Source organism: Mesocricetus auratus, unplaced genomic scaffold (genome assembly GCF_017639785.1).
Source record: "Mesocricetus auratus isolate SY011 unplaced genomic scaffold, BCM_Maur_2.0 Super-Scaffold_6730, whole genome shotgun sequence".
In the NCBI taxonomy this organism is placed as follows: domain Eukaryota; kingdom Metazoa; phylum Chordata; class Mammalia; order Rodentia; family Cricetidae; genus Mesocricetus; species Mesocricetus auratus.
The window spans coordinates 94,591,624-94,618,857 of NW_024429184.1; the positions used below are offsets into that span (position 1 = coordinate 94,591,624).

The 27,234-nt window shown below is 40.3% G+C and overlaps 1 protein-coding gene across 1 annotated transcript; it reads right to left on the reverse strand.

The window, feature by feature from the left end:
* Positions 1-9,073: 9,073 nt before the first annotated feature.
* LOC101838193 (interferon-inducible GTPase 1) lies at positions 9,074-19,872 on the reverse strand. Its single transcript, XM_005088007.4, has 2 exons — positions 19,723-19,872; positions 9,074-13,111 (listed from the first exon to the last, which is right to left on the reverse strand). Exon 2 carries the CDS (start codon positions 13,087-13,089, stop codon positions 11,833-11,835), a length of 1,257 nt encoding a protein of 418 aa, XP_005088064.1. The 5' UTR covers positions 13,090-13,111; positions 19,723-19,872; the 3' UTR covers positions 9,074-11,832.
* Between the last annotated feature and the right edge of the window lie 7,362 nt (positions 19,873-27,234).

A 27,234-nucleotide genomic window follows, 5' to 3' on the forward strand; every position in this document is an offset into this window, starting at 1 on the left:
TCTGCCCCTCCCCACTTTAAGGGTGTTTTGTCCAATCACGGAAGAGCATGGATCTAGTTGCTTTTCAGAATCATCTGGGTTTCCAAGAAGAGGAAAGGTAAATAAAATGAACAGCTGTTTGTAAGTCTGTCAACACTTCATTTCTTGGCAGGAAAATCTGGCTTTCTTAAAATAACAATGTGGAATGGGGCTTGTACAAAGAAGGGGAACACAGAGAAGCAGCTTACTAGCTGGTCTGGATAGCAACCCTTGAGAATTACTTTTCCTGACTCAACAAATGCAGCCTGAACTAAAGTGACACAACACATTGGCTGGGTCCTAACGTTGATGCCAATTTTGGTCTCAACCAAGAAACAACCCATTTGATTCCCTCTGTATACATCGTTATTTATTCACAATTATAGATTCATGTTCATTAATTCTTGCCATTGTCAATTCTCCTCTCAATGCTGGGATTAAATCTGGCTTGGGTTTGACAGTTCTTTCACATGCCGTCACATTCACAGTCAGTTTATATGTGTGAGTGCTGTAACTATGTAACCATTGTTCAGGATTCAGAGAGTACTCAGAGCCCTTCTGTTTCCCTTTTCTTCAAGAAGGGGCATACTATGGTTGGGGCTAAAGGTTTCCCAAAGAAAAGTTCATTGGTCACCAGAATGGTGCTTTTGGGACATGGTAGGACCTCTAAGTACTGGGACCTAGTACGAAGTAGTGGGATCACTAGGGGCATGCTGTTGAGGGGACACTGGGACCTAGTCCTATTTCTCTTTCTCTCTCTTGCACCTCTCCCATGAGCTGAGTGTGTGTGTGAGTGTGTGTGTGTGTGTGTGTGTGTGTGTGTGTGTGTGTGTTTCCCTTTCACCTATTCTCCACGGTGATATACAAGTGCAGATTAATAGCAATGGGGCTATGTACTCTCAGATCACAGACACTGAAGCTGTAGGCTAAAAGTAAATCCTTTTACTTTGTGTGATGATTATCTCTGATATTTGTTATAGTAACACCAAGTTGACTAACATGAGGCCTCTTGGCTTATAGTATGATAATAAAGGAAAAAAATCTTGATGGATTTTCATATGTTGAACCTTCACTGCATCCCTGGAATGAAGCCTACTTGATCATGGTGGATGAGTTTTCTGATGTGTTCTTGGATCCGATTTGACAGTATTTTATTGAGTATTTTTGCATCAATGTTCATGAAGGATATTGGTCTGGAGTTCTCTTTCTTAGTTGTGTCTTTGTGTGGCTTGGGTTATTAAAGCCTCATAGAAAGAGTTTGGCAAAGACCCTTCTGTTTCTATTGTGTGGAAAACTTTGAGGAGAATTGGTATAAGCTGTTCTTTGAATTTCTGGTAGAATTCTGCACTGAGGCCATGTGGACCTGGATTTATTTTTGTTGGGAGACTTTTGATGACTGTTTCTATTTCCTTAGGTGTTATAGGTCTGTTTAAATTGCTTATCTGTTCTTGATTTAATTTTGGAAAGTGATATCTATCCAGAAAATTGTACATTTCCTTTAAATTTTTGAATTTTGTGCAGTACAGATTTTCAAAGTATGACCTGATGTTTCTCTGGATATCTTCAGTGTCCGTTGTTATGCCCCCATTTTCATTTCTGATTTTGTTAATTTGCATGTTCACACTCTGCTGTTGGGTAAGCTTGGATAAAGGGTTTTCTATCTTGTTGATTTTCTCAAAGAACCAACTCTTAGTTACAGTGATTCTTTGTATTGTTTTCCTAGTTTCTACTCCATTGATTTCAGCCCTCAATTTGATTATTTCCGGCATCTACTCTTCTGGGCTGAGTTTGCTTCTTTTTGTTATACAGATTTCAGTTGTGTTGTTAATTCTCTAGTGTGAGTAGAAATTCTCCAGTTTCTTCATGTGTGTACTTGGTGCTATGAACTTTCCTCTTAGCATGGAGAAGTTAGTTGTACTTCTTACAGGTTTGCCTTTGGATGTTACTTGACCTTTTTTTCTTAACTGTTCTTAATATTCTTTCTTTATTCTGTATGTTTGGGGTCTTGATTATTATGCAGCGAGGGGATGTTTGTGTGTGTGTGATCCACTCTATTTGGTGTTCTATAAGCTTCTTGTACCTTCATTGGCATGTCTTTCTTTAGGTTGCGAAAGTTTTCTTATATGATTTTGTTGAATATGTTTTCTGCTCCTTTCAGATGGTTTTCTTCACCTTCTTCTATACCTATTATTCTTAGGTTTGGTCTTTTCACAGTGTATCATATTTCCTGGATATTTTGTGTTAGGGATTTGGTGGACTTAAGATTTTCTTTGGTCGATGAATCTATTTCTCCTAGTTTAATTTCCACACCTGAGATTCTCTCTTTCATCTCTTGTATTCTGTTGATTATGCTTGCATCAGTAGTACCTGACTGTTTGCCCAGCTTTTCTATTTTCAGCACTCCATCAGATTGTGTATTTTTTATTGTGTCCATTTCAGCTTCCAACTCTTGTACTCTTTGAATTGTTTCTTGCAGTTTTTGCTTTGTGTTTTCCTCCCTTTCTTGCAGTTTTTTGAATTTTTTGTTTGTTCTTTCTTCCATTTCTTTAAGGGATTTTCTTATATCCTCTTTGAGGGCCTCTATCATTTTCATGAAGTTGATTTTAAGGGCATTGTTTTCTGCTTCATCTGCATTGGGGTGTTCAGGTCTTGCTGGTGTATAGTCTCTAAATTCTGGAGGTGCCATGTCGGTATTTCTGTTGCTGAACGTATTTTTATATTTTCTCCTTCCCATCACTTCTTCCAGTGGGTGCAGAAGGAGTCTCTTCCTCTTCTGGTGTGTACATGATCACGGTTCCCTTCCGTGGGTGCAAGCAGGTCCGATACCTTGGTGTCTCTCCTCCTGTGTGGATGGAGGTGGTCCTTGTGTCTGGGCCTTGGCAGTCTTTGGGTAGGCTGGACCTGGTCTCTGGTGGTTCTGCTCAGGGTACCAGAAGGCAGGCTGCAAACAGGCCCATGCTTACCTCGCCTGTCCCGTTGGTGGAAAAAGGGACTTGGACCCTGGCAGTCTCTGGGTGGACTGACTCCCAGGGGGATGGGGTGCCCAGTGTGCAGCCCCCTGGTCACAGCTGGTTGCCCTGGAAGTCAGGCTGGAGACAGGTCCAGACCTACCTAGTACTGTGGGTGGAGAAAAGGACCAAGGTGTTGTCAGCCTCTGGGTGGGTTGACTCCAGCCAGAATGGGAGCCGCAGTGCCTAGTCCCCTGGCCTTGGATAGTTGTGCACAGAGCACCTGAAGGCAGGCCAGAAACAGGCCATGGCATACCTAGTCCCATGGTTGGAGAAAGGGACTATGGTGCTGGCAGTCTCTGGGCAGACTGAATCCCATTGGGATGGGATCCGCAGTGTGCAGTTCCTAGGCCTCCGGTGGTTCTGTGTCTAATATACATATATATTTTTTAAGCTTGTAATCAACGTCATTGTTTTCTCGGGTAATACAAAGTCTAGATAAAATAAATCAAGCACCAATGTAAACTCTTAGAAGTCAAGTACAGATGGGATTATTGTGACTTCTCTAGACTGTCCTTTTTAGACTGTAGGGTCACACAATGAATTCAAAAGAAAAAAAATTTCCCAAAGCTTTTTATCAGAAAGCCACATAAAGACCCTTGTTTATTAATCAATGTCCAGGGTCATAGAATATAGAGAATATTATTCGCATGAAATACTACAAAAGATTTCTTAAAGTAACACCATTTACTAATCAAATAAAACCATGATTCTTCTACTACAGGAGTTTAAAATGGATACTGGGGAAGCAACTAGAAGTCTTTGTTATTCTTTTGGACAGAAAGCCACAAGCAACCAAAGGATCTACACTAGGAGGCTTCATGCTTTGACCAAAATACATTTGACATAGGTATACCAAAAATACCCATATTACCCAGTGCATAGCATCACATAATTCTAAATACATCATTGGTCAGGTTAAGTTTTACAAGGGCTTATCTTACCGAGGACGCCCCTCTTCCTGCGGACACATGGTGACTCTTCACCCTTGACTACATTTCCCCAAATCCTCCTTGACTCCTATTCCCACCTATTGCTTCCCTATTGACCAACAGTGCTTTATTTATCGACATATACACAGAAGGACTTCCCCCATCAATACAAAAATTCATTAGTAAAATTCCAGACTCAAAAATGTTTGCTCCTTAGAGATCTGTTTTAATGTTGTATGTTCTGTTGGTTTAAATTTTGGTATGTCATATGTGTCTAGAAGTTTCTCCATTTTTCTTATAGTTTCCTAGTTTTTCTTTTTTTCAGAACTTACGTTTTCAAAGTACTCCTCAATGACTCAGCATTCTCTCATTAGTATCTGTTGTCATGGTCATTTTCTCATCTCTAATTCTATTAATTTGTATCTTGTTTTGTTTTGGTTAGTTTTGCTAGAGGTTTGTTAATTTTGCTTATCAATCTGAAAAACCAAATCTTTGTTTCCTTGGTGTCTCCAATGTTTGGCGAATGTATATTTACAATAGTTATTATTTTAACTTTCACTTATTATTTATACAGTGTCCTGCCTGTATGAAAGTCTGTAGGTCAGAAGAGAACACCAGATCTTGTTGCAGATGGCTGTGAGCCATAATGAGCTTTCTGAGAATTGAACTCAGGAACTCTGGAATAGCAGACAATGCTCTTAACTGCCAAGCCATCTTTTCAGCCCTACAATTATTATATGTCCATGACAAATTGTTAGCCTTCATCATCTCTTTTGACTAGTTTTGGTTGGAAGTTAATTTTACCAGGTAGCAGAATAGCTATGACAGGTTATTTTCAGTTTCTGTTTGCTTCATGGATCCCACTGCCCTATGTTTTGATTATTAGTGTGCAGGTATCTTTATCAGTTAGGTGTTTCTTGAAGACAGAAAGTTTTTTAAATTAACCTTAATTCTGTGGTCAACTTCAAGGCCTTATTTCCATGTAACATTACATATTTACTAGTTCCACAGACTAAAATTTAGACAAATTTCTAATAATCTGCCTGTCACAGAAGCAGAGTACCAATAAAATTTGTCTCTAGTTTTATCTATCCGGTCATCAGCTAGTTGTGTGTGTGTGTGTGTGTGTGTGTGTGTGTGTTTAGACTGGTTTCAGCCATAAATTTCATTGTCTGAAGATTTGAGGGGACTGCATGTATATGTAATGATTTTGCATCTGGTGAAGCCCAGCTTTTGTCCTGGGCTATTTTTGTACCAGCAACCTACATCTTTTGCCTAAGTGTATTTGCTTCTGTGAGTTTGTAAGCAGGTGAGCACCTCTCTGGTGTTTGTTTGATCTTCCAGGTCTTCACCCGTTTCATCTGGGTGGATGTACACTGCAGTTTGGAGATGAATTATCACCGAATTTTCCACCTTCCACTGCAGGGCATTTTGCCAATTCTCTTGGTATTCACCATCTCTTTGTATCTACACCATCAGCCCAAGGTGTAGAGTGGCATGGAAGGCTCTCTTTCCAGGAAGATTGTCTTCAGTTCAAGTTTTGTTTGGCTGAGTTTGCTCCTGGAGGTCTTAATTTTTCTGGATTTAAACCCTAGAACAAGGGAGGAGTGGGTGCAAGGAGTTTTCCTTCCCCAGGACTTTCTTCAGGGTTCTGAACTGACATCAGTTGTCTCATTATTAATCTATCTAAGCAGTGGTTTCCGGAAAGGTTAGAATCACTCCTGTGTGGGAGGGAGACCCAAGAAGTGAGAATTTACATAACTGCATTGTGGGGACATTGGACAAAGCCTGGGGTCATTTCTATTGAGATTGATGAATTTTCTAGACTTATCCTGGGCTGAATAAATTAGGATATGTCACATTCTACACAGACGATCATGTGGTATCCATGTGATATTTGTCCAGTTAGTTAGTGGTGGACACATTTGAAGCTCCCTGATCTGACCTTGACTCCTTTGCTGGCCATTAGCCTGGATTATACTGTCACTCATCAAGCTTCAAAGTGTTGCTGGTCTCAGCAATTGATACAGGATGCCAGTTGTTAATGGAACTGAGCTGATTTTGTGTTTAGGTGACATGACCAGCTTGTAGTTTGAACATGGACCCCTTTCCCTGCTCTGTCTATGCAGAGTTAACTCTTAGCACTGTTACCAAAACATACCTGTAGTTTTCCTCAGTTACCACACAATTAGCTCATTGTCTGTGGGGTCGGCTATGGGTGATCTTCCTGGAGTAAGCAAAGGTCTTTTGGAAATGGTTCTTTTTCAAAATTAATTTGTTACAATTAGCCGGGTTAGAAAACAGGCTTGGCAAGTGGGCAGTGGTGCCTGGCCAGTGTTTCTCAGTGTGTGTGGTTTCTTGGGAGCTAGTGAGAGCCTGCTAAGAAGGTAAAAAAACTGCCTTTTATTTTCCTGATTACCTTGGCCTTCTCATGGCTAACTGCAATCCCTTTTATTTTTTTCCTAAGTGTTCGAGGCCATAACTTTCGGCCCTAACATCCCTGTTTTTACCATCAACACTTTTCTATGCTTCATGGCTCTCTTCCTCTTTGCTCTTAGTGGTTCCAGCACCTTCTTCTTCATCCCTAAAGTCCACTGTTTGTTCTTCCTTTGTCATAATGTCCTTGATACCCTGACTCTTCATTTTCAGAGGCATTGAGGGCATGTTTCATCTGTTATATTTTCCCTAAAGCCTAAACTGTCATTTTAAATTAATTCATTGATTTATTGAGACCCAAGGTCTATGGGTTTTTGCTTTTTTGCTTTTTTTGAGACAGGGTTTCTCTGTGTAGTATTGTAGACCAGGCTGGCCTTGAACTCATAGAGATCTGCCTGCCTCTGTCTCCTGAGTGCTGGGATTAAAGGTGTGTACCACCACTGTCTGGCTGTGTTTTGTTTTAATACATCACCAATTAAGCACTGAACTGAACCCAAGGAACCCAGTGACAGAGAGAGAGGAGTGATGAGCAAATTGACAAAGAAAGGGCTGGCAAAACCAGCAGAGACAGCTGACCTGAACAGGGGAGAGCCCTTGGACCCCAGACTGAGAGCGGGGAGGCCAGCATAGGACTGATCTGGATCCCCCAAATGTGAGTGTCAGTGAGAAGGCCTGGATAACCTATGGGACCCTGAGCAGTGGATCAGTGTCTATCCCTGGAATACAAACAGTCATCGTGTGCCCATAGCACAAAGAAGGATGCTCTCTCAGCCTGGACTCTTAGGGGAGTGCCTGGACCCTACCCAGAGTGAAATGACAGACTGTAGATATCCCCTATGTGGAAGGAATTGGCAATAGGGTGGGAGGCTGGGGGGAAAGGGGAGTGTGGGAGGAGGGGAGGGAGAGGGAACTGGGATTGACATGTAAAACAAGCTATTTCAAATTAAAATAAAAAATGATCAAAAAAGGATAAATAGAAGATATTGTGTTTCTTTGGTGGCATAATTTTGTCTTGCTTTTTTCATACCCTTCCCCATGTGGGGTGTGTGTGTGTTTGTGTGTGTGTGTGTGTGTGTGTGTGTGTATGGTGTGTGTGTATGTGTGTGTATGTGTGTGTGTGTGTTTGTGTGTGTGTATGTGTGTGTATGTGTGTGTGTATGTGTGTGTATGTGTGTGTGTGTGTCTGTGTGTGTGTATGTGTGTGTGTTTGTGTGTGTATGTGTGTGTGTATGTGTGTGTATGTATGTGTATGTGTGTGTTTGTGTGTGTGTATGTGTGTATGTGTGTGTATGTGTGTATGTGTGTGTGTATGTGTGTGTATGTGGGTGTGTGTATGTGTGTGTATGTGTGTGTGTATGTGTATGTGTGTGTATGTGTGTGTGTTTGTGTGTGTGTATGTGTGTATGTGTGTGTATGTGTGTGTATGTGTGTGTATGTGTGTGTATGTGTGTGTATGTGTGTATATGTGTGTATGTGTGTGTATGTGTGTGTATGTGTGTGTATGTGTGTGTGTATGTGTGTGTGTGTGTGTTTGTGTGTGTGTGTGTGTGTGTGTGTGTGTGTGTGTGTGTGTGTGGTGTATTCTTGCTTGAGCATGTGCCACAGCATAGGTGGCGAAGTCAGAGAACAACCTCGGCTCCTGGTCATTGTTTTCCTTCTTGTTTGACACAGTGTCTCTTATTGTTTGCACTGCATCTGCAAGGCTAGCTGCCCCACAAGCTTCCAAGCATTCTGTCATCTCTGCTTGCCATCTCACTGCTGTGGTACTGGGGTTACAGAAATGCACTGCCGTATCTGACTTTACATGGTATGACGGCTATTCTTGGTTGTCAGTGTAAACATATATGGAATTAACTAAAACCCAAGCAAGTTCATTCCTTCACTGGCATAAGAGCCTAGTTCTTCAGGATTCTAGTCTTTACTGAAGACCAGCTGACACTTTTAGCTTAGTTGGCTGAGCAACTGAATTCCTGGTTTTCCCACTGATTGTGATTGTTGAAAAATAATGGACTACAACCTGTTAATCATTCTAATCCTTATCTCTGCCTTTATATCTATCTATCTATCATCTGTCTTTCTACCTATCTACCTAATTATCTATCATATCACCATCCATCTACCTATTTATCTATCTTATCAGTTCTGTTCCTTTAGAGAATCCAACTAACACACTTGGAATCTAGGAATCTGAAGTCAGGTCTTATACATGCAGAACAAATGTTTTACCCATTAATCTCCCCATCACTACAACAATTTGTTTTAAAAAAGAAAGATCTCTACTTCATCGATGATGTTAATAGTTTTAATGTAATGATTCTATATATTTTCTTTATTCTCAATAAGTTTTCTTAGAATATTCTTTTCTTTTTCTGGCATTTCCTCGACTCCCTTTGCAGTGTTCATTGACAGGAGATTTTCCGTTTTCTTGGTGGCATAATTTTGCCTTGTATTTCCACATTTCTTGATCCTCTTTGATACATCTAGTGTGTCAGTGTCTAACCAACTGGGTAGGAGAATTAATCAGGAAAATATTTTTCCTGAGGGTATTGGTATTGCCTTAGAGGCTGAATAGGCTTTGGTTCTGCTTGAATATCAATGGTGTCTCCACAAACTAAAACTGAAGACTGTGAGGACTTTATGAACGTGCTAACAAATTCAGAGACCTTGATCTACAGCAGGTTACACAGGGTGATGGTATTTTAATAGCCAAAGAGGTACATATAATTTGTGGTACAGTGATTGAGCCACTCAAGCAGGCTTTGAGGGTGAACCATAAGTTGAAGGTGGGATGAAGTGTGATTAGCTTGGCACCATTACAATGGCACCATGCATCAGTAACTTTCATAGGGGAGGGAGCTATGTAAATAGAGGTACCCATGTGAAACAGTGCGATGGTGTGCATTCCATTGCAACTCTTTCTGGAGCTCAAAACCATTGATGGCTGTAGTATAGCCTTACAGAAAAATCCATGACCTTGTGGTTCTGAGTCTGTATGTACAATTTCTGAGTGGTAAGAGTATTTCTTACATTCAAACAAGCTCAGGTTGGGCCTCAAGAACACAGTATGCAAGGTTCTTTGTTCCCTTCTCCACCTGACCATCTGGAGCCTCCATTTTCCATAATTCACTTTCATGTGCATTATATTCCAGCATTCTCCATATATTCTCAGCAAACATCATCGTCTTGTTCTTTGGTTTTATTTCTTAATAGAGGAGGAATTGTCTTGTATCTCTCATTAGCTATCTTTTTTTTGGCAAGTCTGCATCTCAATTTATGGTACAAAATACTTTGGCATATTTGGTGTTGGTGAGTGGCACAGCTTCTATTAGGAAAGACACTGAACCACCAGAATAATTTGCATAACCTGTTACAGACTGATTGTCTCCCCTTCCCCCCCACCGCTGTCCTGAAATCATATGTTAATAGTTCAACCCTTCAGTGGGATTACGTTAGGAGGAAAGACTTTGAGAGGCATCTATGGTTAGACTGGGTCATTAAAATGGAACCCAAATGATAGGGTCATAAGAAGACGTGACAAGGGAACAATTCTCTGCCCGCATACACCACAGAAGGTGACCAGGAAGAATGCTTTCACTGAGGGTCTGGCCATAAGGACACCTGAATCTCAGACATCAGTCACTAAAGTATGAGAACAAAATTCTGTTGTTTAATCCACCTAGTCTATAGAAATATAGCAGGCCAAATATTAAGACACCACTCCCTGCCATGACAAATTTTCCCCATTCCTCTGTGTCTCTCTTTCAGTCTTATAAATACATATAACTATTTATTTGTATTTTATTTCAAGGATGATAAAACATAGGCTGGGGAATGGGCAATGAGATAAACAGTCAATAATAGTAATACTAAGGACAGTCACGGTGAAGCTATTATGGGTTCTTGGAAATGTCAAGCAGCAATAAATGTCTTTTTTTCAGAAAGAATTTATTAAATGGCTTTTGATATTGATGTGGAGTAAATCAGTCATCTGGAAATCACAACATTCAAAAACCTATCAATATAGAGAAATCCCTTCATCTTCACTGGTTGTGGCACAGAATTAAATAACTTCTTTAGTATTTTCTCAAGGAGTCTGACTAAATAGGATTTTTAGGAATTTCTGTTATTAGTAAGGCTATTGGGATCTCTATGGTTATTCTTTCCCCCTCTTTGTCTTTATTTAAGCATAAATATTTTGAATGTTTGCCTTACATGTATACTTGCTCACCACATGTCTGGCTTGTCCCTGTGGAGGTCAGGAGAGGGTATCAGATCCCCTGGAATAGGAGTTATAGGCTACTATGAGATACTATGTGGGAATCAAACCCAGGTCCTCTGTAAGAGCAGCCAGTGTTCTTAACCTCTGAACCATCTCTCCATTCTAGCTCCTTACCCCTTTTCTGGAGTTCTGGAGACTGAACCTGAGATCTCAGGCATGTGAGGCAAACATTATACCACAGAGCCTTTGCCCCAAACTTTCCTTCTGTTTTTTTTAATGAAAAAACTTTGTGTGTGTACATTTGCATGTGTGATTGCAGGCATGAACATGACATGGCATGTATACAGAGGTCAGAGTACAAATGTTGGGTGTTGTTTTTTTACCTTCCACTTGCTTGTGTCAGGGTCTCTTACTCACTGCAGCACATGGCAGGTTATCTGGCCCCAAAGCTTCCAGGATTCTCTGTCTGTCTTCTATCTCACCATAGGAGTGTGTGGATTATAGAAGCTTAGCTGGCTTTATGTGGCCTCTGGGGGTCTGACTCAGGTCTTCAGACTTGCAAGGCAAGTGCTTTATCTGCTGAGCCATCTCTTTAGCCCAGTTATGGTTTCCCTTTGGGTATTGCTATCAAGAGAGGACACAAGTATCAAATTCAATGTTATAGAGGTCATCATTACCAAGAAGTCACAGCAGCAGCTGGTGGCAGCTATGGCCACTCCACCCACAGTAAAAAGGTAGAGAGCAATGGATGAATGCAAGTATGCCGCTGCTTAGCTCTTCTCTCCACATACACAGTCAGGGATCACCAACTAGGGAATGGTATCACGCACAGTGGGCAAAGCTTCTCACTACAATTAACATCAGCAGAATAATTCCCCAAATGCAAGCCCAGAGGTTCATCTCCTATATGATTCTAGAGTCTGTAGACAACACTAACCATCACAGTGTTAAACATAAAACTGGATACTGATTTATAGTAAAGTAACTCAAGTAAAAGTGTAATTAATTGATCTGAGGGTTTATTGAAAGTGAGGTTATGGCTTTTAGCTCTCAGCTTTTTTACACATATCTGATCCCCTGGCTACTGCTAATGTAATATGACCACTAAGTAATGGTAAAAACCGGATGACCTGAATAAGCCCAGTATATTGTTTTGCAATGTTAGTATCCTATTTTTTCCATCACCGATTCTGATTTTTGGCAGCTACAGGATTTCAGACTATTCAGAAATCAAGTTGTTCCTTAAACATATCTCTCTGAGAAGAGCATTCGCATCATCTGTCACCATGTCAAGGAAATGCAATTTCAGGCAAAACAATTCTTTAACATAGACATTCTTTGTAACTAAGTGTCCATTAGTCAAACAGAATTCCTCATAAAGCCTCGAAAGTCTTTCTTGTATTGTTTCTTTCTTTGGAGTTTCAAACACGTTAGGAGATTTCATCTTTGCCTTGAGCTGATCCACCGACACTTTCCAGTCCTTAGCCAGACTCTCCAAGGCTGCATCATCTACTCCAAACACAGTTCGAAAGTAGTCCATGCTGCCCTTAAGAGTCTCCACATCACTGCCCAGTAAGAAGGTCAGTGAAGGGACAAAATTCAGTAGGTCTCTCCCAAAGGCTTCGAGCCAAATCCTCTGCTTCAGGAACTGCCGCTTCCTTTCAATGGCTGCACTGGTAATATTCGGCAAGGAGAGCATAAAATTGTGTCTTTTGTGTACAGGGAGAGTATTCACTACCTTGTCCATCAGGCTTGGGAAATCATAGTCAGATAAACTTTTGTTAGAGATCAAGAAGATTGGTGGTTTTTCAATGTTATTCTCCAGAAAGCTCTTAACACAGTTGTTGCGGATTTCCTGCAGGACTTTCTCTCTATCAAAGGTTCGTGGTTTGAATTCTTTTTCATTTTTTATGTCAGAGTCCACCTTGGTTCTCACGAAGTAGAAATCCTTCTTCATCAGGCTGATGGCTTTGGCTAGGTCTATGTCATTTTTCTTAAAGCGTGTGGCAGAAACTATGATGAAGAAGTCATATTCATTGAATTTCATTTTCTCCAGGTAGTCTTTGGGTGGGAACGTTGTGCTTCCAATGCCAGGCAAGTCCCAAATCACCACATTGGGAATATTGGGGTGTTTGTATGGATGTCTGTTCATGGTCGTTTCCACCACTCCAATTTCAGCTGCATTTTCCTCTTCATGCCCAACCCCTCTCAGCGCATTGATGAAGCTGGACTTCCCTGCTCCAGTCTCACCAGTCACAGCAACATTGAGTGGGGTACTGTCAATTTCTTTTAATGCATCAGTGATTGAAGAGTTTGCCCCCTGAATGTTTCCTCTTGTCAGGCTTGACCCAATTGAAGCCAGAGTTTCCTGAGGAATGATTGTGTCTACTGTCTTAAACTTCTTAAAATATTGGGTAAAGCTGGAGGCCAAATCTTCATGCTGTTCATCCTTAGGTGAAGAAAACAGCTGACCCATGACTGACAGCTAATAAATGGAACTGAAAGAAAGAAGGCTGAATCAGGAAGGTGTGTATGCAATTTAAGATCTATATTTTAGCAAATTTCAAGTATATTGTCACAAACCATCCTTAATGGCTGTAATTATACATCCAATCTCCCACTGTGTTTATTTTACACTGCTGTGACTTTTTGTCCTTTGACTAGCATCACCCTATGTCACTCTCCCCAAAGCTTTGCCCGCCACCCTCTATGAGTTTAGCTTCTCTAGATTTCACCTGTAAGGGACACAGTATGGCCATTCTTTCTGCAGGTGGATGAGACCATCACACAAGCATTTAATAGTTTATTCTCCATTGTTTCTTCACAGAGCCATCTTACCTTTTCAGCCTGCTCTGTGCTTCTATGTAGCCTGCATCAGCAGACACCCTCGCCTTCTAGCTTCCAGTATAATTCAACTGTATCTGATCATGGCCTCCCTGTTGCCCTGCTTGGGCTGCACATCTGACTATACATGCATCCATCATCTTTGTAACCTATGCTATTTGGCTTTTGCGAACTGTCCACTACTCATGGTATTTTTAAGGAAAATATTTTCTTCTTATTCCTTCAGCTTAGATCTGATAATGACTCTCAAATTTTCTGGCCTCTGGTTGTCACATAGTTCCTTATTTTTATGCTTGGAATATCCAACTTTCTGAATTTGTTCTTTGATTGAAGTCTCTTCATTTGAATGTTTATTGATGAATCCTTCCTGATCTGTAATATATAACACTTTTCCAATACAGAGTTGGATTGAAGGACAATGGCCAAGTCTCTTTCTAAGGTGAAATGGGACCAAACATTACAAAGTATAACACATATTTGCATCTGGTATAGTGTCTACCAGTCCAGTCACCAATGCCACACAGATACATCCTAGGACCAATTTCCTTTGATAACACTTAGCCACCCTGAATAACTGAATCAACAACCAAGCCAGAAAAAGTACTGCTAGAGACATCAACAATCCCAGTGGATGCTGTGGACACAGATGGTACAAGTAGGACACTTAAAGCATTACAAATGAACACAGAAAACATGTAAAGGAGACAAACAATAGCGTAGTCAGTAGGCTCAGTTAATATAGGTAATCATAACTCTGAACTTGGATTTCACAATTGTATAAACAGTTGGGTTATGTGCAGAGGTTTGGTTCATGGATAGCCCAGTGTAAAAGGGAGAACTGGAAGGTATTAGGTCAGCTTCCGTGAAGACAGCAGGTGTAGATAGACACGTATAATTCAGTTCTGGTAGTTTTTCATGTAGCATCCCATAGCCCACAAAGTCCTTGAAACCAGGAAACAGATGTCATTGGAAAAGTGGCCTCTCATCCTTTGGGTGTCATTAGACTCTAGTCCTTGGGTTCGTGTAAAATCTGGATACAAGAAACTATCACGAGATGGAAAACAGGTGAAGCCACTGGCATTCCTATAAAATATTTGGGTATCCTGAACACTGTTCAGCAATGTAAGATCAGACTCCGTGTATGGATGCTCAGATAGGACAAGAACATTTGTCAGTTTGTTGTTGACTAAGCAAGGCAGGCGCCTTCATGGGCAATTTCTGCATTCAACCCGTGAAAACTATCCTTTTCTTTATTGCCAGTTAAAATGTTATTGTGATAGCTGGGGATTCCCAGAGGCATTTCTGTCCATCAGTTTAGGTTGAGTATGATCAGGTAATGCAATGCTATAATGAGCATGTTAAAAGTTGGCCTACCCCTGTATGAATATTTGGACCCCACGAATAAAACTGTCATGCTTCCTTATTGGGGAGTGAGTCAGAGCATCACTTTGGAGATAACTCCTGTGCTAGCTTTGCCTGACTTAGGTAATAAGTGTTTGTCCACTGTGTTATGTTTGGCTTGTTTATTTTGGCTTTTAGTTAACTAAGACATGAACTCAGTGCACTTGGTTTTTATTGCTGGTTATTCCAAAGGGGCCTATCTCAGGAAGGGCCCCTCTCCACTGCCATAGATAAATCAGGGAAGGGACACACCTCAGAGAACTGGATTTCAGCTCTTGTATAGTCTGCCGGTCCTGAGAAAGCTTTTGGCCTCTTTCTGAATCTTCAAAAGTTTTTCCAATCTGGCCAGTGTTGTAGGACCCTTGAGCCAGCTCTTCTAAAGAGGTCTCAGGTCGGTGGAAGAAATCCTGGGCTTAATTTCTGGCAATCTAAAGTGTTAGCCAGGGCCACCTCATTTTGTAAAGCAACCACATTTTGGTTAGACTATAATCATTTCAGAAATGATAGTGATTTGGTTTTCATGACTAAAATCACCTCACCCCTAGATTCTTGCTCCTCCCACCCAGAGATGCTTGACTGCAAGCACACACTACAGGCTTCTCATCAATCTAATGGCACGGAAACACCTCTTTCTGAGACTCATAAGGAGGGTCTCCCACTCTGCCATGTGAGCCTGATCTCAGAGCCTCTGCTATACTGCTGTCTGCCTGTCCATCTACGGCATTAAAATCCATGTACCAAGTGTCTTACTCAAATAACAATCTGCCCGGTGCACTTCTTGAACCCCAGACCTGGGATGTTTCCTAATATTACAGACATGGAGTTTCTCATCCTATAGATCAGTGTAAAGGAATCACAGGAGGAAAGGTGGGATCTGTGTTTGTTTTACTAATTGGATGATTTGCTCTTCATGTTCCAGAACATCCAAACATGTGACTTTTCAACTCAGTTTGACATCAAATGTTGAAATCAAAATTTCAACTGAGTAAAGAAATAGTTTTCATGTTGACTGGTTTCTTTTTCAACTTTATCCCACATCCTGTTTAGTCATTCTGTTTAGGGTACTACATACTGAGACATAAGTTTTCTAATTTGCTTCAAGAGAAAATTCAAAATTTAAACAATAGATTTAAGACTGAAACTCACTCAGTGATACTGAAAAGAACAACCAGAGAGGAAGACTTTAAAAATACCCTGATGGAGCCGGGTGGTGGCAGTGCGTGCCTCCCGGGAGGCAGAGGCAGGCAGATCTCTGTGAGTTCAAGACTAGTCTGATCTACAAGAGCTAGTTCCAGGACAGCTTTCAAAGCCACAGGGAAACGCTATCTCGAAAATCCTAAACAAAACAAAACAAAAACAAAAAGAAAACAACCTGACAGGATAAATTTAACACAAATTTTTTGGTTTTCTTAAAGTGTATTTGGTGTATGATTATATGCATGTGTATATTGTGTTATGTCCACATGTGCACTTATGCTCATACACTGCTTACACGGCACCAAAGGGCCTTGTAGAGGGCATTATGCTAAATTAAAACTGTTAGATTTGCCTAAACACTTTTTAGTTCACATAATATAAATAAATCTTTGACAAATAACTTAGATTTGGTGGTGAAAGGTGAGTTTACCTTCAGAGTTGCTAATGTGTATTTTTTTCTGGGCTGCTGGCCCTTGCGTTAATAATTGCTGAATATTCCAATGCTCTTTGCTTTCCTAAGATAGATTGTGGCTGGAAATATTACGGGGAACTCCCTATAAGACAAAGTTTCTACTCAGAGACAATGGCGACCTTAGCGTAGCTAAAACTGGAAAGTGAGCACAGCCACTGCCCAGAACAGCATCCACAACTTCGTTTAAGTTTCTTAAGGTCAATAAATGGTCCGAGTTAAATCTTCACTGCTTTTGAATTTAAAAGCACAACTCTATTCTGGCTTGTCTTTCTGGGGTATGAGCTGTGTAGCCTCTAGTTTAAGGTATCTGTGTGTTCTGTTGTCTGTGTCCCTTCAGAGCTCTGCTGCTGCAATGTGGGGATATAGCCTCAGCTTTTGTAACAGCTCCTAGGACCTGTTCTGACAAATTGGTCTGATTATGCTTATGACCCTATGATAAAGCAATTAGATCATAGCCCTCCCAGTTTGTCAAGGCAACAGAAACCATTTGTACTAAAAGTTGTTTATTCATATCATTATGTCTTATAATCTTAAAAAAGTAAAAAGATCCAATAAGTAGGATAAAAATGTTTAAAAGGTTGTAAGTATGCTGTTATGATTTTAGAAATGTTAAAGGAAAGGGATTTTTAAATTGGGTTTATACTAAGGTAGAAGATGAGTACAGAGTAAAACATGTGTATATTTATAACTGAGTTAGCTATAGTTGTAGGTTATTAAAATTCCTAGGGTCAAGTTCAATATGCTGATACAAATCTCAAATCTAGTCTTATTTATATCAACAAGGTTCTCTTAAGATACTGATTTGCTTTTGGTAACATTTACAAAAGTAGACCATAAGATAAAGGCTGTGATAAACTACAAAAAGCCTGTATCTAACAGAAACTCATGGTTAGTAAATAATACGTTTTTATATAATATTATGGGATTAGATATCTTAATACCTAAAACGATATGGACTTTTTTGGGCAAAATTTTCTAAACTTTATATTTCCTTAAGGTAACTATTTCCATTTCCTCCCTAAAGCCTGACTGCTTACAGGGACCGGCCCTCAGCCCCAGCACTTCTAGCAACGAAACAGAGCACCAAGCAATAATGTCTACAGAGCCAAAAGCCTGCTCCCCATACTCAGAAAAATGGTGACCCTACAGGGTGGTGAAGATGGCACTCAGCTCCTGGCTTCCTCGCTAGACAATTCCTACTAAAATACCAGGGTCCCCTCTGAATTTTGTTACTCATCTCCCAAGCTGGGTAGACATCCAGATTCTATTCTCAGTAGGCCTCATGCAAATCTAATGGAGAAAGGGTGGGGGACGGGTGAGGGTTCAGACTTAAGCTTTTCTGATAGCTACTGAAATTAACTATTTAGTAATAAATTTGGCCAATTGCAAAAGCTGACTGGATCCTGATGAAAATGAAAGTAATTACATGTATCATAGCAATCATGAGTCTGGATCTAGTGTATTTAGCTTGGTGAAAGCTATCAAGATAGAAGTTTCTGGGGATCTTTTTACAAAACCCTCCCATCCTTTTGGTCCCCATTCCTTGTTCTAATTATGCACACTCTAAAACTGTCTGGGGACAGCAAGATGATTGACAGCTAAGGACACTTTTCACTAAGCCAGATGATCTGAGTTCTAATCCCAAGACTCACAACTTGTTCTTTCACTCCCACATGCACACTCTAGCATTTTGGTACCTAGCCCCAGTGCATGAGAACACAGAAAATGAATAAATGAATGCAATCACGTAACACATGAAACACACTGTACAAAGAGCTACTAACTAGGAAAAGGAAAATGAACAACAAAAACTTGCCTTAAATGTCTTGCACTGAGTATGAATACAATAAATGACAGTGATATGAAATATCAATCATTACAAGAGGATGATTTCTTCATGAGCACTCCAACTGTACATTAAAAACCATGAAGTTAAACAGGGTTCCCTAAAAATATGCCCCACAGCATCTACTACTGCTCTTTTGATAAATGGATACATTGGCAAATTTCCTTCTAAATATTTCTGATTTTATTAGTGATTAGTGATTCTCTCAGCCTCTCCCAGACAAGGGTTTTGCTGTTGTTGCTGCTTATTTCCCATTTGTCTTGTTTTTGCAGCAAGTAGTGTTTTAATGCACAGTCTCATAACTAGTCAAATCGGTGAGAGTAAGTGGTGGTTGAGTGCTCCTTCCTAAATATAACAGGGGCATCTTTATCAAACCCCCACCTGAACCAACTTCAGGAAACACCATGGAAGAGCCAGAGGATGGGGCAGGGGCAATCTTCTGAATGTCACATGGCATTTACACATATGAACTCATGGCAGCTGGGGTTACCTGCAGGAGATTTACAGACAAGATCTGTCTATATTTCAGTGTGAACAAAACCATGAGCACATGAGGCCTTTTCCTTAGCTGAGAAGATTAGGATTAGTCACTGGTGGGGGAGAGTCATTGTTCTTCAGCGATGTGGTCACTACAAAGTGACCCATGGTCAAGTAAATAACCCCACACCGGAACTTGCAGTGATCCTGATTACAATCAGTGGTGTATTAGAAAAAAAGACAAGAAAACATAGGCAATCATGGGAGAAAAGAAAGGATGCTAGATAGAATAAGAGCGGAAAGAGAGGGAGGAATAATGGGGGAAGATGTTAATATGTATGAAATTGTCATACAGTAAATAAAAATATTTTCTAAAAAAATCCTAAAATTGTTTCCCATCAGGTTATAGCAGAAGCACCTTACAGAGTGCATCATTCATCCCAATCCAGCTTCTACTGGAGTTTAGAATAAATATGCTGAACTAGGTACAAAGAAGCAAGAAAAAGTGTACTAGGAAGTAACAGGAATGAGGTACAAAATTTTCCATATATTCTATAGTGACATTTCACAACACATATCCTGAAAGGTTCATTTGCATCTACTCTAGGGAGTAGAGGTGCTCAAAACAAAACTCCAAACCAAAACAACTAGGTAAATTTTAAACGATAACTCGGTTATTTATTTCAGGTCTATCTAAACTTGAAGATTACCTAAGAACATCTCTAAGTCAGCCCCTGCCTCCAATCAAAGACCCCTCGCTTCTAAACTGAGGATCCCAGCTCTGAGGATATGTCTCTACATTATGTCTACACAGGCTCCCTAAGAGAGTAAGGAGAATGAGGGTGAGAATCCAGATCTGAATGTAAAGTTACCAGGCAATCCTGCGTCCAGAGGATGCTCTCCCTGCAAGGGACAGAGGACTAACTCTCAGCTGCTGCTGCGACACTCCACTGACACTCCACTCCGAACTCGACCTCTGCTTCTTCAGCAGAAACAAGGAAGTTGAGCAGCACTTAAATATTCTTTGGCTTTTGTTCCACCTCCAGAGTGTGGCGCCAATCACAGAGGAGAGTGGGTTGAGTTTCATCCCAGAATCTCCTGCATTTACAAGAAATGGAAAGTGAAACTCACTTTTGTTTTTCTTCAGTGATTCTAGAATTCAAGGAAGTGGAAACTGTCCTGACATAACAAAGCTGTATTTACCCTATGACTTAGCCAGTGAGAGGAGCTCCAGGAGCAACTTACTAACTAGGTTAGATCTTTCATGACCTGTTATGGTTCAGTTTCTTTTGACTTCTGTGCTGAATAGTTTTATGTCAGCTTGACAAAAGCTATAGCTTAATTGAGGGAACCTCAATTAAGAAAATACCTCCATAAGACTGGGCTTCAAGGCAAGTCTGCAGGGCATTTTAAAGTTGGTGATTGATTTGGGAGGGCCTAGCCCCTTGTGGGTGATGCCATCCTTAGGTTGGTAGACCTGGGTTCTACATGAAAGCAGGTTGAGCAAGCTATGGGGAGAAAGCCAGTACTTAGCAGCCTTCTATGACTTCAGCATCAGCTCCTGCCTCCAGGTTCCTGCCCTGTTTGAGTTCTACTCCTGGCTGCCTTTGATGATGAACAGTGGTATGTAAGTGTAGGGAAAAGGGACCAGTCAAAGAAACACACTCTGAGCAGAGCCAAAGAAACACACTTTGGCCCTGCAACCAGAACCAAAGAAGTGTACCCTGACCCTGAAACCAGTGCCAAAGAAACACACTTTGTCCCTGGAATCAGAGTCAGTGAAACAAATGCACCCTGGCCCTAAAACTAGAGCCAAAAGGCTAAAAAGGAGCAGTGAAAGAAACACACTTTAGCCCTGAAACCAGAGCCAAATCTTACCCTAAACCTGTGCAGAAAACTAACCAATCCCTGAGCAGGAGATTAAGATCTGACCAATTCCCACCCTGGAAACCCTATATAAACCCTGTGTCTGTTCAGCTTGTGGCTGTTCATGCTACACGGCTGTCCTCTGTCAGAGCAGCCACTCTCCTGGTTTCTTCCCTCCCAATAAACCCCTTCGATGAACTTTGGGTGAAGACCTTCTTTTGCCGCAGAGCAGAGACTACCCAGGGCAAGGTAGAGCACATGGGGCTGTAACTCTTGCAGGGGTACCTTCCCCTGGCAGAGCAGAGTTGTTGCACACAGCTCTCCACTCTCCTGGGAACAGATCTGAACTACAGCAACTTCGCCTCAGAAACTTTCTCCTGCCGGAGCAAAACTGCTACACTGGGCAAACATCCCCAGCTGGAAGATCCGCTCCTGCTGAAACAGAGCTGATAACACTAGGAAAGCCTTTCCCTGAGGCAGGGCTGTAAACTGCTATGCTTACTGTGGCCTGTGGTAGTCCTTGGCTCCTGAGCTCCAGGATACCTTTCCATCTGAGCTGTGACTCCTGAGTGCCAGAATACCTATCCAACCCAATCTGTCCAAAATGCCTACAGTCAGTCTAAGCCAAATAAATTCTTTGCTCCCCCAACTTGATTTTTGGTCATGGTGTTTTATCACAGCAATAGAAACTGTAAGACAAGTTGGTAACAGGATCATGCAGTATTGCATTGTGAGAGACCTGACATGTTGTTTTGAGAAGGATTGTGAAAGGGCCTTGTAACTTTGGTCTAAAAATCCATAAAGAGTTCAAAACTTGATAACCTTTTCTGTGGAAGCTTGGAAGATAAGAATATTGAGAGTAAAGCAGACAATGGAGGCCAGGCATGTGAAGCTCCAGAGGGAAGTTTTAGAGTCACTTAGAGACTAAAGATGAGAATTTGTGGTTCTGGTTATCTGGTGCTGAAGAATTAGCTGTAATTAACAAGAGAACAGAGCTACTGGAATAAGTCTTTGCTTTCCTGGACAATAGACGCTAGCTAACAGAAGCTAAGAAATTAGCAGTAATTAAGAAGAGACCAACATCACTGAGGCAAAATCTTTTGGGAAGTGTTTCCTCAGGGTCATTGCTTAGGAGCTGTGTTCCAGAGGCCATCAAGGTTTTACCACACTCACTGGTAGTCAAACTTGATCAAGCGCAAGAGTCTCTCAGGTGGTACTAATTTTGAAAGTGAAGGGCTCGTGCTTGGCACTGTGAGAGATCAAGATACAAATCTAGTACATGAGCTCTTTGTTGGAACCCACTCCTTAGGGTGGGATGCCATGCTCAGTCTTAATGCAAGGGAGAGAGGATGTCCCTGTCCCAACCTATTGTGCCAGACTATGTTGACTCCTCATGGCAGCCCTTACCCATGTGAAGAGTGGACTGGGGATGAGCTAGAGGAGAGGTGAGGGGGAGTGGGAGGGAGAAATGTGGTTGGAATGCAAAATGAAATATAAAAGTAAAAAAATAAAAAAGTTTTTTAAAGGCATTTCCTGAATCTATTGGCATGACCATGTGATTTTTGTCTTTAAGTCCTTTTATGTGATTTACTACATTTATTGACTTGTGGCTGTTGGACCATCCCTACATCATCTCAGGTATAAAGCCAACTTGGTCATAGTGGATATTATTTTTGATGTATATCTGTTTTTTGCTTACAAATATTTTTTGAGCATGTTTGAGTCTGTGTTCATCAGGAATAATAGCCTGTAGTTCTCTGTCTCTCTGTCTCTCTCTGTCTCTCTGTCTCTCTGTCTGTCTGTCTCTCTCTCTCTCTCTCTGGCGCTCTCTCTCTCTCTCTCTCTCTCTCTTTCTTTTGGTTTGGTTACTGCTGTGATACTGGCTTCATAAAGTGTTGTAGCACTACTTCCCTCCTTCCCTCTCTCCTTCCCTTCCTCCCTCCCTCTTTCTTGTTTTTCTTTCTTTTGAATTTATTAAAAATATTGGTTATAGATCTTTGAAAGGCCGGTGAACCCATCTGGCCCTGGACTTCCTGAAGCAGGAAACTTTTTATTATAATTTCAATCTCATTTATTACAAGTCTGTATTGGTGACTTGGCTGAATCTAGAAACTCACCCATTTCTTTAAGTTTTCCAACTTAATGGAGTACAGGGTTTTAAAAATATTCCCTTATAATATTCCAAGTTTTTTGATGTCTATTGTAATGTGTTTATGTTCATTTCTGATTTTGTTATTTGGGTCCTCTCTTTCTTTTGATTAGTTGAGCCAAGTGTCTGTCAATGGTGTTTATCTCCTCAAAGAACCAGCTCTTAGATTTGCTGATTCTTTGTATTGTTTCCTTGGTATTGTTTATGTTTCTTTGGTTTCTGCTCTGGTTTTTATTATTTCTTGCCATTGACTGGCTTTGGATTTGGTTTGTTTTTTTCCAGTGTTTTCAGTTACATCATTGAATCATTTAATTATGATCTTTCTGATTTTTTAGTATAGGCAATTGGAGCTGTTAATTTACTTCATAAGATTGTTTCCCATGTGCCCCAACGGTTTTGTTGTATTGTGTCTTAATTTCCATTTAGATTCTGGAAATGTTTGTGTTTTTCTTGATTTCTTCTTTGACCTATTCATATTTGCTTAATCGCTATGAGTTTGTGTTTTTGCTTGAGATTTGGATGATGTTAGTTTTAGGTTTTATTTATAGAATAAAAAGAGTAATTTCAATATTTTTGCATATGCAAATATTTGTTTTGTGTGTGTCCCAGTTTGCTGGCTGAGTACAATAGATGTATTCTTTGGTATCTGGGTGGAATATTATGTAGATACCTGTTAAGTCCATTAGATATATATGTCAATTGATTCTGATATTTCTCTGTGTATTTTTTGTTAAAATGACCTGTTGATTGCAGAGGGGTACTGAAACCACCTAATTAAACTATTTCTTCAAATCCAGTATTGTGTGTGTGTGTGTATCTGTCTGTCTGTGAAACTTGGTGCACAAGAGTTTTGTACATATATTTTTAGAATAAAAATATCTTCTTGGTTAACTGTTCCCTTGATTAGAATGAAGTGTTCCTTTTGTCTCTTCTGGTTAGTATTAATTTGAAGTCTATTTTATCAGATGTTAGGATAGAAGGTTTTTTTAAAATAGTGTTCCACATCTCCTGTATGTTCCATTCTGTGTCTTAAAAATAATTTTTTCAAGTTCTTTGCATGTTTTATCTAGACTTTCTCCTTTCCCCTTGAGACCTGATATTCCATCTTCTCCTTGATTCCTTCTTCTTGCAAAGATTTCCTTTGAGTCGTCTAGTTGAGCCATTGGGTTTCTCAACACCAACTTTATTCCATTTTGAATACATCTCAGCATTTCTATCTTCAATTAAATTCCATTCTCATGTCCTGGCTTGTCTTTCTTCTTTCCATTAGCCTCATGTTTATGTTTTCTTGGGCAGCACTTGTTTCCCCCCCCCCTTAGGTTTTTTTTCCTTTATTTTATTGGCATGCTTTTGAATATGTGTATGTTTTCTTTAAACTTCCTGTATTATTTGTTGAAGTTAATGATGGTACTTACAAAGGTCCTGAGGTTCATTTAATAATTCTCAATGGCAAACATTTATATAGGACTGGTAGGTTTTGGAGAGAAGATACAGGCTTGATTTTTCATATTGTTGGCATTTTTGCAATGAGATTGGACATGCAGATTTCTTTATTTTTGTTCTAAGTCTGGTTTTGACAAACAGGTTGGGGCAAAAGAGAGCATGTTAGGGCAGAGTGGGCCTATAGTTTGGAAATGGATTGTGTAGAATGAAGTCAGAATATCAGAAGGGACTGATGGGGAAATGCTGTGTATATGTAAATAAAGCACTGTTGGCCAATAGGGAAGCAAGATAGGTGGCACTAAGAGTCTAGGAGGATTCTGGGAAATGTATTGAAGCAAGCCTTTGCCATGTGATTCCCAGGAAGAGGGGATGCAAGTCTGTGTTCTCAGAAACATAAATCCTTATAAAAATATATATTGGTGATTATGGATCAATAAATAAGTCAGAGCTAGCCAGTGAGAAACAATAGCAAATGGCCAACAACTTCATAATTAATATAGCGTCTTGTGTGTTATTTGGGGGCTCAGACAGCTCAGCAGGGCCCAGGCGGCTGGCCGGAAGAATACACATTGCATATGGTGTCAGAAGTGCGATTATAAATTTCCACATAGAATGACAAAAGCTTAAAAGGGATTTTAGAAACAAAAGAACAGAGAGAAACATGGCTTATTGGTAGCAGCATTTTCTCAGATGGGCTCTGTTTTGCTAGAGACAAGCAGAGACTTCTACGACGAGTGTGGTAAACTTACGCTTGCCATCTTGGAAAAACCACATTTAAACAGCTGCAGTTTTTAACAGATAAGACACGTGGCCAGAAAAACAGAAAGATTTACAGTAAGGTCAGATTCAGATAAAGAGAAACCTCTAAAGGTTCACTGTATATTTAAAAATATACGTAGGCTCATGAGAGGAAAAGATACAGGATAGTGGTGGAAAAGCAGGTTGTGGTGGCACACGCTGGTAGGATTTGCTACAAAGGCAGAGGCAGGCAGATTTCCAGAGAAACCCTGTCTCAGAGAAAAAAATAAATAAATCAAAATAAAAGATATAATGTAATATAAGCCATGTAAAGATAAAAATACACAGAGAGTCTGGATATTGTATGCCATTGTGATTTTCAGTTGTTCAGTGGCTAAGGAAGGGATGACTGCTGAAATATACTTGAGTATAAATGCTGCTAAATTAATCCAACTTATATATATTAAAAATGCTTTGACTTCTAAATTTAAAAATAAGGACAGGTTACGTGGAAAAAGAGTTTTTGTTTATGTTTTACAGAAAATGGAAAGTTGTGGATTACTTCCAGGCTTCTGTGGTTTGACGAAGCAAGACCTCCTGAAGCAATGTCCCGGGCAATCCAGCATCTGAAACATCTGGGATGATACAGCCATACAGAACACAAAAAAGGACTTAGCCAGGTTTCTGAGTTTTGTCATGATCCCCACAGTATGGATAGCGCCCCCTATCAGCAGGAAGCATTTTAGAATGAACAATGTCCAAATCCCCAAATATCGTTTATAAATCTTTGTTTTCATTTAAGTGGGGTTGCTTATAGTTGGTTAATAATCACAACCAATCTCTTTTTTAAAGATAAAAGGAGATTATGGTATGGAAATGAATACTTTGCATTGGTATGGTTTTTCATTTATTGATACAAATTCAAGGTCAATTGTGTGACATGTATATTTCTCCTCTTGTTTAAGTATTTTATTTATACTGATCTTTTAAAATGTAATGCATAATTAAATACAGGTTATAGATAGTTGTTGGGGAAGTCCTGTTATTTGCCTGTGTATTTGTCAATAAAGTACTGTCTGGCCAATAGAAAACCTAGATAGGAGGGACTAGGAGTCGAGGAGGATTCTGGGAAGGGGAAACACAAGAGAGTCGACATGTAACGCCGGGTAGGAGCCCGGAAACTTCTCCGGTAAGAGACATACTTAGATTAACAATTATGGGGTAATTACTTAAAGCAGAGCTAGCCAGTAAGAGACAAGCAAGGCCAACAGCTTCATAATTAATATAGCCTCCTGTGTGTTTATTTGGGACTATTGCGGATCTAGAACCAGGCTGGCGCGACAGAGCCCAGGCGACTGGCGGGGGGATAAACCAAAGCGGCTAACAAAGAAAAAGCTTCTCTTAACAGAATGGTGTCAGAAGTGGGATTAAATTTCCACGTAGAATAACAAAAGCTTTAAAGAAATTTTAGAAACAGAAGAACGGAGAGAAGCACAGATTTTGGTAGCAGCATTTTCTCAGGTGTGCTCTGTTTTGCTATCGACAAGCCGAGATTCACGTGGCTCGCTTACTGGAGTCTTCCTGACTCGACATAAAACAATTCTTTCAGTGGGGGCATTACAATATTGAGGAAGAGATTAAGTCTTAGTAGGATTGAGATGCCCATTTTTCTCTGTGAGGCTGGTGTTAGTTCTGGGGTGGTACTAAACAGTGGAAACTGTGGTTCCCCACTTGGTACAGGAGGACGTGAGAGATGATTTACTGGAGCAAAATTCCCAGAAAATGTATGTTATTCTGGTAAAGAAGGCTCTAATAGTGGTGCCTGAGGGTTGAGCATGTAGGAAGACCTCAGCAGGGGAAACCAGGGTTTCTCATCTGATGGAAGAAGTTCTTGGGTGATGTAGGTCTCAATATGACTTACAAAAACATATTGATCACTGCACCTGTCTTATTCATGTCTCACATAGCTGTTTGATATTCCCTGGTGCTGCCTACAGCAGAAAAACTTATAAACAACTATTACTTGTTCCTTCCTTGCTAACAAAATTTATGAGGGTATATATATATATATATTCATATATATATATTTGTGTGTGTATGTATGTATAAAGAAACACACACATATACACAAGAGAGAGCATGTGTGAGAGAGAGTGAGAGAGAGAGTAAGAGAGAGAGAACCCTCGCA

Excerpts from the sequence above, each read along its gene's own strand:
- LOC101838193 (XM_005088007.4), bottom strand. The coding sequence starts at position 13,089 with ATGGGTCAGCTGTTTTCTTCACCTAAGGATGAACAGCATGAAGATTTG.